We start from the raw sequence: 10,779 nt of genomic DNA, 5'->3' as shown, positions 1-10,779 counted from the left end.
TCTCTGGCACGGTCCCGGGGAGCGGCGGGCACCGAGCCGGGCCCGCTCCCACCTCCGGCCGCGGGCTCTGTGTTCTCGGGGCGCTCCACTGCCAAGGCTGAGGGGAACAAATCCCGGTTGGGTCCTGACCCCAAGAGAGGTCCAATACCTCGGGCTGTGGAACAGGCCCGCGGCGCCCGAGCCCCCTGAGAGGGGGTAGGAAAGAGAGGGAAGCGCCGAAGGCAGCGGAGGGAAAAGCCGCTTCCCCGGGCCCAGCGGGGCATCCCCGGCCCTGTCCCGCCCGCGCCGGGCAGGCACAACCGCCACAGGGACCCCTCTGCCCGACACCCTCGGCGCTGCGGGGAGCGGGACCGGAGCCGCTCCCGCCTCAGGCCCGGGGCCGTTCCCGCCTCAGCTCCGGGCCGCTCCCGCCTCCGCCGCGCTCGGGCCCCGCCCCGCCCGCAGGTCCTGGCCGGGCCGCGGGGAGCGCGGGGCCGGCGGGAGCAGCGGCGGGGCCGCGGCGGGGCCGATGCTGCCGGCGGGCCGCGGCCGGAGGTGAGGGCAGGGGCCAGGGCCGGGCCGGGCCGGGTCCCGCGGGGCGCTGACCGCGCTGGGCCTTGCATGCAGGGCGGCGGCGGCGCTGAGGGCGGCGCTGAGAGCGGGCGCGGAGCGGCGGCGGGAGCTGGAGCGGCGGGCGGCGCGGAGCCGGGCGCTGCTGGGGCGCTGGTGAGTGCGGCACCCGCGTGTGGGGCGGCCCGTTCCGGGCCCCTCCGTCCCCGGCGGCCCGCAGGGAGGAGGGCGAGGCCCGGGCGCTGGTCCGGCAGCCGTGCCCGAGGCCCGCGGGCCGGGGGTGCTGGTCCCGCTCCAGGGCAGCCACGCCGGCTCCGTCGCTGTTTGTTCTCTCCAGGGATGATGAGGAAGAGGAGCGGCCACAGCCACAGTCGGGCTCCAGCACTGAGCATGGTGAGCGCCTCCCCCGGGCCGCTGCCCCCTCATGTCACACCGGCCTCGGGCCAGTTGGGGTATTGGGAGTTATTCCAATGCTCTGCATCCACTTAAATGCCCCCTCTGCCTTCGTCCTCCCTCTCTCCTCCTTGGGGTTAGCTTGGAGTCGTGTCTTGTCAGCCAAGGCCAGCAATAAAGTGACTGGGGCCTGACCCAGGTGTGGGAATGTCACTTGTTGAGGTTAGCTCAGGAGATGTGTCCTCCCATCCATCCTGGGTCTTCAGAGCTTCTGGCAGTCCTGCCTGCATCCTCTCTGTAGCGGTTGTTCCCACAGCTAAAAAGCACCCCCTGCACTGGTCATTAGGTTTCGTTTCTTTCTGTGCCACCTGGAAGAGCAAGTAAGTGAAGAGTCAAATAGGGAACACCCATGTTTGAGCCTTCTGACATGTTTTCTCTTCTTGCAGAAGACAGGCCTTCACCCAAGGAGCTGGAGGAGCTGGAACTGCTGAACAGGGCCTTAGAGAAGGCACTGAAGGTCAGGAAAAGCATCTTGGAAACTCCATTAGAGGCTCAGGGAGCTAGAGGACAGAAATGGGCAGGTGAGGCACATGCTCCCAAGAAAGCTCAAGAGCAGCAGGTGCCTGTACCTGTTGAGGGTGTTCCTGAGTGCAGGAAGGTGAGAGCTGGAAGCCAAAAGCCTTTGTTGTTGAAGAAGCCCTCTGCATACCAGTTAAGAGCCCCTTACAGGACCGACCCAGATGTGAAGAAACTGCAAAGGAAAGTCCCAGCCAGATGTGTTTCTCAAGGCCCCAGGACAGCTGGGAAGATTTCCTCAAAAGGAGTGACTTGCAAACAAGGAGGGAGTCACAGGACAGTGACTGGTGCCAGTGCCAGAGAAGTCAGTGCTGCAGCTCAGCCCCAGATGACACCTGGCTTGTCTGAATCTGCCCCAAATGACCAGCAAAGCTTTTCTGGGGGGGATTCAGCTGCAGTAAAGAATTCCACAGTTGCTGGCAAGCAGTTACTTGATGCAGGGAATAAAAGTTGTGGCTTCCTGGGAGAGTCCAGCAAAAAGGAGGACACTGCAGGTGCATGGGGAAGGAGCACCTCACCAAGGGCAGGCACCCTGCAGGAAAAGGGGTAAGTGTGGGAGGTGGGCACCTCTCCTGTTCTGCTCCAGACTCACAGGCACATGTACAGATCCTGCTGGCTGTAGCTGCTCTGGGGATCCCAGCCTGGCTCCATCCTCCTCACATCCCTCTCAAGAGGAAGGATCCTATACAGTTTAAAAGCCTTTATTGTGGTTGAGTAAGTGTTTTCATTTTAAGGGCTTATTGTTGGATGGCTGGGACTTTGAAAGCCTTTCAATTAAGACTTTTGATGTTTCCTAGTCCCCTATGAGTGTTTTGGAAAGCTGTCTCTGTAGAGCTTTCTTGAGCCTTAGCTTTCCTCTGAGTGTACTCTCTATTATAGCATATTGATTTTTTTATTTATTCATTCTGTTTTTTACACAGTGACAATACATAATGCATGATTTCTCTCTCTCTCTCTGTCTCAAGCATGTGCCCAGTGCTGTTTGGAGTGATGGCATCTGGGTTTGATGCTGTCCCTGTTAACCTGTAACGTACTGCCTGTGTAACCACACAAATCAGGACTGACTCAAGTGCAGTTGTTTTAAGGGTTTGGTGCAGGAAGGATTATGAAGGGAATGTTACTGAGATTCTCTGTGGAAAAGTGGCAGAATAATACTTGGAAGATTGGATGCCAGTCTGGCTTGTTTAAGTAATTTCTTTCCTCTTTTGCTTTAACAACACTGAAGTTCAATCTGCACCTGCAAAGTTTTGAGGAGTATTTCTCTCAGCCACCACACCCTAACTCTTGTGTTTGTGCAGGGAGGAAATGATCCCATTTCACTGCATTGGAAGGGCCCCAGGACACTTCAGTGACAGTTGCTGTAGGAACAGGGAGCTGGATTCAAACATTTATTTAATTTCCCAGCTGTGGCCTTGCATTCCTAGTCTGCATGTGACTTACCACTGCCAACCCTCCTGTTTTTGTGTAACAATTTAGGGATTATTCTGCCTCAGGGTTAAGAATCATATTCCCAGTGGAAGCTGGAATGTCCCTTTCCTATTTCTGTGAGTGTGACACAGTGCTAAGCAAAGCTGCCTCATCCAGCTGAGACAGGGCAAGAGGCTGTGGCAGAGCAGTTTCCCTGCAGGTGTTGTTTCCATGTCTGTGCTCTGCTGTGCCATGGCTTTGCTCCCAGCTGCCCACCCTGCATGAACCTCTGTTGGTCCAAGAGCTCTCCCAGCTCAGCTCCATGATGCCTGTGGAGTCCAATGAGCAACCTAATCTTCCCTCCTTGAGGACGGTGGTGGATCCAATCTCCAGAGTTGCTGACATCTCCCATTGCAGCTAAATTCATTTCAGCTTTTGACAAAGCACCATTTTCCCTGGTGGAACACCAGGCTGAGTTAAGTGCTTTGCAGCTGCCAGGACTGATCCTTCTCCTGTTTCAGATGCCAGCTGAAGCTCCCCCTGCCCTACAGGAAAGCCTACTCCAGGAACTGCAGGTGAGAGCAGTGTGAGCAGTTCAGGGCAGAACTCCCCTGAGCCTCAGGGCTGTGAGGAGGGGTCGGTGTGGGGGCAGTGACCCCCAGGGCTGGGAGCAGGAGGAGCTCCCCTACTGCATGGCTGCTGCTGAGGATGTGTTCTCCTGTTATTGTAGCCACCGGTGCTACTTTTGTTCTCTGTGTGCTAATTACTGTTAATCACTGAGCCAGGAAGTTCCTGCAGTGCTTTAATTGTGGGTTTGAGGGTGCAGCAGAAGGCTCTGCTGGTGGCACACACACCCCCGTGGGATGGGTGTCTGTGCACACTGTCCAAATGAGTTTCCCAGCCCATCCCTGCCCTGCCTTTGCAGCTCTCCTGTGTGTGTCTGGGGCTGCTTCCTGCTGCTGAGCTCTGACACTCAGCCAGCTGCAGTGTTACTGCAGGGATGGTGCCAGAGGTTGGGGCTTGCATGCTCCAGTCCATTCTCCAGCCTTCTGGAAGGGTTTCCCACAATTCCTCTGATGCTCATTATGTGCTTTGTTCAGATATTAAGCATAAACCCTTTCTTAAATCTAACTATAGCCCCTTGTGCTGCCCTCAAGAATTCCTCCTCCTCTTGAAAACTGTCATTTATCAGGCACCAGTTTGTTAGTTGCCCTTCTGCAAGTTGTAAAGACTTTCTACCCTTAATTTTCGCTTCTAAATTGAGTCTTTTAGCATTCCAGTCACTTTGGTGTAATTTTATACTTCTCACTATTGCTTTCAACTCAGTAACAGATTGAGAATAACCTTTGCACTCAAGATCTTTTGTAGAGGATTTGCATCTTGCCTGGGAACTTCTATTCTTTCCTGTTCCATTAACCTTGACACTTCTTTGCATAACATATTTCTGAAATCTGCAGATTCTAACATGATTTAAAAGACCCATTAGGCTAGAGAGAAGACACATGCACACTCGAGTTAGTCAGGCACTGCAGAACTATTTTAAGCTTCCTCCTGATGGCTCTCACTTGCTGTGGCAGGTTTTGGGAGACAGTCCTTAAGGTTGGATATCATGGGGACTGTGCATCCATGAAGATGTTGAACTCTGTGAGAGAAATGCATCTTTCCAGTAGTGCTGTTATTCGTGCAGTGCTTTATGTAAAAAACTGGTGACTCTGGTGTGAAGTCCTGGCCAGCTTCCTCATGGTTCTGTCCTCAAACCTCTGTGCAGCATCCCTGACATGCTGCTGCCATTCTGCTTGCCATACATACCACTTTGTCCCCCTCCAAGAAATTATTAAGAATCTTGAGGAAGTTTGGAATATGAAGTAGTTGGGTGAGAGTAGTTTGTCCTGTCTGCTATTTTATTTTGTACACCTACACTAACAGAACAAATGTACAGAAATGCAAACGACTTACTCCCAAGAAAGGAAGGGGAGATTTGTTGTTTCCTCTGGGGTATAAAGACAGGCAGGACAATTCAGCTTCATGAGGGATGTGCCACAAGTTCACATTCTGCTTATGGAAATGTGCTGTCTGTCTTCTGATCCTTCCCCTCAGAACAAGAGGAGGGAGTAACAGGTGCTGTGCAGCGTCTGATGCTTTCTGTAGGGTCTGATGCTTTCTGCAGGGTCTGATGCTTTCTGTAGGGTCTGATGCTTTCTGTAGGGTCTGATGCTTTCTGCAGTGTTTGATGCTTTCTGCAGTGTTTGATGCCTTCTGTAGGGTCTGATGCTTTCTGTAGGGTCTGATGCTTTCTGCAGGGTCTGATGCTTTCTGCAGGGTCTGATGCTTTGTGCAGGGTCTGAGGCTTTCTGCAGGATGGCCCTGATGATCTGAGAGCAGCCGTGGGAATGAGGTGGGAATGGCTGGTAAATAACCTGTGAGAGAGAGGGGAGGGAGACGCTTGTAATTGAAGCACTGCTATGCCACACTGGTGTGTCACAGCTCAGCGTGAGCACTGGCTGCTGCAAAGGAGCATAACTTCCACCTCCCGCCCCTTTGGAATTTCAGGGCGTGGGAGAGATGTCGCCTGTGCCAAACGAGTGCAGATGCAGCAGCTGCAAGGACCCGTTTTGTGGAGAGGATCCAGACAACTGTATCCTTTCCTAGCAGGGACAGGGTGCAATTGCTCTGCAGTGAGCTCCAGGCTGGAGAGAGTTATGCCCCCAATAACAGCAGTTCCAGTTGGGTCTCTAGGCAGTGGGTTTTCTCACAGTACAGCTGCTGAGCACTTGCAAAACTTCTGATCCAGCCAAACGTGGCCACAAGGCAAGCATGCCCCACACAGCTGTGCTTGCTGTCCTCACCTTCCCCCTGCAGTGCCACTTCCCTCTGTCCTGAGTGCAGCTGGCCTGGCCTGGGGCTCAGCATTCTGTGGAACCTTCCTTAAGCTGCTGCTGTTTGAGTTTTGCTCCCCGAAGCTGACCCCCAGTCCTGCAGAGATAGAGGAGGAATTAAGGGGCCTCCAGGATGTCCCCTCCCGTGTGAGGCAGTGTATGGAAGCTGAGGCTGCAGGTAAGGAGGGAAAAAGGGCAGTGGGAAGGCAGAACGTAGAATAAGGATGGTTTGGGCTCAGTTCCACGAGTTTTGTGTTCTTGGCATGTGCTGGACACGAGGGACAGGAACATTCTCTGCCTGAAATGAAGGCTGGTGAACCCAAGGCCATTCTGGAAGCTGTTTGGGGAGGAAGGTTCCAGGGTTCACACTTTTTCTCTGCTTCTCTTGTAGATCCTCCCACTCTGCAAGGAGAGTATGAAAGCCTTCTGACCTTGGAAGGTTTGCAAAGCACAGTGTCCCAGTGCCTGCAGAAGCTGCAGCTGCTGCAGGAAGGTGAGACAGTCCCTGTGTCTGTGGTCAGCTGTGAAGGGTCCCTTTGCCATCTGTGTGCAGGACACTGCACCAAGGTCATTTTGCTCCTGGTTATCTTTATGGTATTGGAGAACTTAATTCTCTGGTGGCAAACAAATCTGTGGTACCTGTGTGTCCCCCCTCTGTGTTCAGGAGAGACTTGGAGCTTTGAATGCAGTTTCAGTTCAAGTGGGCTGGGGAGGGGACAGGGCAGGCCACAGCTTAGGGTGCCCTGATTGTGCCAAGTGTGAGGAGCTTACCCAGATTAATGCAGTGTCTTCAGTCATCAGTTCTGGGAATAGTAAATAGATCACAAAGTCTGGAAGTACAGATTTAACTTGTGTTTTTGTCTCCTGCCCTTTCTTGTACCCTGGCAGCTCTGGAGTCCCAGCTGAGGCTGTGCCCAGAGTGCCCTGGGGATGTGGGCAGCTGCTCTCCAGCCTGTGTCCCTGCCAGGGGACAGATGTGTGACAGTGCAGACATGCTGGCTGTGCCTCTCCTCTGTTACTCCAGCCTCCAGGAGCTCAGGGACCTGTTTGCCTTGAAGCTGCAAGTGGCAATGCTGCACCAAGAGATTGCCTTACAAAAGGTGAGTCTGGAGCAGTGTCGGTGCTCCCAGAGCAGGGAAGGAAAAGGACAATTGTAGGGCAGCAGCTGTTGTACAAGGTGTTGATGGGCAGCAGCAGCATGGCAAGTTCCTCCAGTGATGTTTTTGTGTTTATGCCTTGTTCTCTTTGTTGGTGAATGGGACTTTTGTTGTTGTTGTTGTTGTTAGGGTCAGAGCAGAGGCCCTTACATGCCTGACCCTCTCCTGATAAGATTTTGTTTATGTACTCTGAAAGAATTTGGCAGTGGAGGATGTTGTTGATAATGCCCCTTTTGTCAGGCCTTTACAGCCCTCTTAGGGCACTCATTGCCTCCTGTGTGACTTCCAGCTTCCACTGTACACCTGAGCTCCTCTGTTCTCTGTTCCTTTCCTTTTAAATCTCAAACCACTGTGCTGCTAATCTTGCTTTTACCATTCTGGGACTGTAAGAACAGGGTGGGAGGTGTCAGCTTCTTCAGCAGCCTGAGCAGAGAGTTTGCCACGCAGGGATTACTTGTTCTTCTCAGCCAGCAGCAAAGGGCAGAGAAGATCTATGAAATCAAATCTCCTCCTTTGACCTGTTCTTTGCTACTGACTTGAGTGATAGAGACTCTGGAAAAGTCATTTTTTTGTAAGCCAGAGAGGCATTATTAATAACTGTCTGCAGCCCTGTGGCTGAAGACAGATTGCTACCTGACTTCAAATGGGATTTCAGCATTATAATCCTGAATTATGAAAGGTTTGGGGTTTTTTGTCTAGCCAAAATGAAATGGTGACCAAAGCCTGATTCCTGCTGCTCTGCTGGTGGACACAGTTTCTTCGGCACATGTCCCCAAATAGATGCTTGGTGCCATGTGAGCCCTGAGGGTTTGAAGCAGCCCTGTGCAGAGTATGCAGGATAAGTGAAATTCTTGGGCCAGGTGAAGTAAGTGGGCATGGAACAAGGTAAATACCCCAGAAAAGGATGTGCCTGTTTCTGGGCCAAGCCTCCACTGCCTTTCCGTGGAGGAATGCCAAGTACCACAGAAATTCCTGGTAGCTCTTAGCCTCTCTTTGATGGTGAGGATCTGTCTCTCCTTAGGTGTGAGGAGCAGAGCAGGGGGATGGAAGTGGAGCAGTGCAGCACTCCTGCATGTGCCAGCTTTCCCTTAGGTAGCTTTCCTGTCTGTAGAAAGAGACTTCCCAGAGATGAGCAGCTGTGTCCTGCATCCCTGCACAGAGACTTGTGTAGAACAGGAGAGGGAACCCCCTGCAGATATCCTGTACTCTGTTCTGTTTGGGTCTTCCTCTGTATCATCCACCAGGGAACAATCATGGAATCACAGAATAACTTTGAGTTGGAAGAGACCCAACTCCTGGCCCTGCACAGACAGCCCAAGAATCCCACCCTCTGCCTCAGAGCATTGTCCAACACTCCTGGAGCTCTGGCTCTTTAGGGAGGTGGCTGACACATGCACTTGTCCTCTCTCCTGGGCAGGCAGTGTGCAGCAGGCTGGGTTTTGGTGTGCAGGCTGCTCAGACTTCAGAACCTCATGCCAGATGAAAAAAGAAAAAAATTAAAATCCCAAGCAAAAATTAAAATCCCAAGCAAAATGTCAAGAGTGGGGCACCAAAGACCAGCTTTTGTCCAGTGATTGGAGTGACCTGTGCTTGAATTGTCAGTGAGTCCTGATCCCAGAGCTGGTACTGATGCTGCCCTGGGTTGTGTGACACCTTGGGCTGAGATCCCAGCACAGGCTTAGCAGAGCAGCAGCCAGGCCAGGGAGTGCTGGGCAGCCTGAGCAGCCCCTGTGGCCTCTTTGGGCTGCAGGTGCCACTCACAGCTCTGGCATAGCTGGGAGCAGTGCTGAGTGAGGGGTTGAACTTCACCCTTGGGTGAGTGAGCACTCACTGTGCCTGCAGAGCTCCTGCAGCAGCACCAGCTGCAGTTTCTTGCAGGATGCTGATCTCACCCCAGTGTGGGCCCTCCCTGCAGCAGGGCAGCAGCACTGCCATTGACTCTGCTCTGGAAATGCTGGGTGGCTGCTGAGGCAGCTCATGAGCAGAAAATGAACCACTCTGCCTTTATTAAATATGACAAAAGAAAGTATCCATCAATCAATTAGCCTGTTATTAGTCATACTGCTCTGATTAGATTTCACTTGTTATGCAGCCACTACAAGGAGTCCTGGAGTGCTGCTGGCTCTGGTGACAGTGTCTCCTTTGCTTCTGCCAGGTGATGATGGCAGAGCTGCTGCCTGTCCTGGAGGCCAGGCCGTGCCTGGAGGGCTCTGCAGGGCTGTTCAGGGCCATCCACAGCCAGCTCTGTCAGGGGGGCCGGAGCTTCCCTGTGCTGGTGAGGGACGAGCTGCTGGACTGAGCTGGGAGCCTCCTGCTACTCCTGCACAGAGCCAGACAGCTCCAAGCAATAAATCTTTTCTATGAACTTCTTTACTCTGCTTGTTTATTCACCTAAATTCCAGGGGGTTGTTTCCATTATGGGCTTTTATTTTATTTTATTTTAACTTCCTTTTGTATCCCGAGGACTGGAGCCAGGCTGGGAGAGCTGGGGGTGCTCACCTGGACAGGAGAAGCTCCAGGGACACCTCAGAGCCCCTGCCAGGGCCTGAAGGGGCTCCAGGAGAGCTGGAGAGGGACTGGGGACAAGGGATGGAGGGACAGGGCACAGGGAATGGCTCCCACTGCCAGAGGGCAGGGATGGATGGGATATTGGGAATGAGGAATTGTTCCCTGGCAGGGTGGGCAGGCCCTGGCATGGGCTGCCCCTGGATCCTTGGGAGTCCAACCAAGGCTGGGTTGGACACTGGGGCTTGGAGCACCCTGGGATGGTGAAAGTGTCTCTGCCCATGGCAGGGGCTGCAATGAGGTGAGTTTTAAGGTCCCTTCCAACCCAAACCAGTCTGTGTTTCTGTTGTTCTATATCACTTTCCTAACCTGTTAACTGAGGTTTTGTGAAGCCCCTTCAGGGCTTCAGAGACTCTGGTTTTGGCTTTTCTTCCAAGCTCAGGACACCAAGCTCAGGATGCAGACAGTGCAGCAGAGAGCAAAACACGTTTATACTGAGCAGGACCATGGCTCACGGCCTTCCAGCATCCAGAAAGCCCCAGAAGGCACGCTGCTGCCCCGGTGCGGTGCTCTCAGCTGGCACGCAGGGTCAGGCGGCGTTGAGTGGTTTTAGTGCCGCAGCGAGCGAGCGGGGCCGGCGCTGCCCCCGGCTGTGCCCGGCAGGTGGCGGGCGGGTCCCGCGGTCCCTGCCGGAGCCGGAGTTGTGGGATCTCAGCGCCTCAGGACTGATGTGCAGAGTCACCAAGACCACCCTTGGGGGGCTCGGAGGTCCTGGAATGTTGCCAGAAGTGTCTGGTGGCTGGACTTTGATCCCACACGGGAGACGACACCTGTATGAGGATGGGAGGATTTCACTGCGTGAATGGTGAAGGGATAAGTTAATTAGAGTGTGAAACACAGGGTTTAGGATTTCTGTACAGGGGGGTCTAAAGAAGTAAGATGGAGGAATTGGGGCGTGTCCTGTCCTTCCTCTTCTTCTTCTTAGCCTCCATCTTCTGTGGTGATGGTGGCACTTTGGGATTGGTTATTACTAAAGGTGTACTGGTCAATAAGGGCAAAAGGTATTGGGGAAAATAGGTAAATATTTTATACGTAGTTTTGAGTATAAAGATAGGTGACCACCCCGGGGGCTCTCAGTGTGCTCATGGCTGGCTGCTGTGCAGACCTCTGTCGGGCCGAGAGAAAATCTTTTAGATAAACAACTAATAAACACTGGAGACTGAGAAAAAACCTGAAACCTCTTCTCGTCCTTTGGAGTGCAGGCTGCCCAAGGCCACCCCGGGCCTTCCCGGGCCATTAAAACAGCCGAGAAACCG

The 10,779-nt window shown here is 53.4% G+C and overlaps 1 protein-coding gene across 1 annotated transcript; it reads left to right on the top strand.

Annotated features, from left to right (window-relative positions):
* The first annotated feature begins 508 nt into the window (after positions 1 to 508).
* Positions 509 to 10,285, top strand: TEDC2 (tubulin epsilon and delta complex 2). Its single transcript, XM_058035179.1, has 10 exons — positions 509 to 534; positions 607 to 705; positions 770 to 942; positions 1,389 to 2,064; positions 3,447 to 3,500; positions 5,476 to 5,560; positions 5,871 to 5,979; positions 6,193 to 6,294; positions 6,690 to 6,901; positions 9,114 to 10,285. Exons 1-10 carry the CDS (start codon positions 509 to 511, stop codon positions 9,255 to 9,257), a joined length of 1,680 nt encoding a protein of 559 aa, XP_057891162.1. The 3' UTR covers positions 9,258 to 10,285.
* The last annotated feature ends 494 nt before the right edge of the window (positions 10,286 to 10,779 follow it).

This window comes from Melospiza georgiana, chromosome 16 (genome assembly GCF_028018845.1).
Source record: "Melospiza georgiana isolate bMelGeo1 chromosome 16, bMelGeo1.pri, whole genome shotgun sequence".
Taxonomy (NCBI): Eukaryota; Metazoa; Chordata; class Aves; order Passeriformes; family Passerellidae; genus Melospiza; species Melospiza georgiana.
Note: the sequence above shows the minus strand (reverse complement) of the source record. Positions and strands in the feature narration are given on the sequence as shown.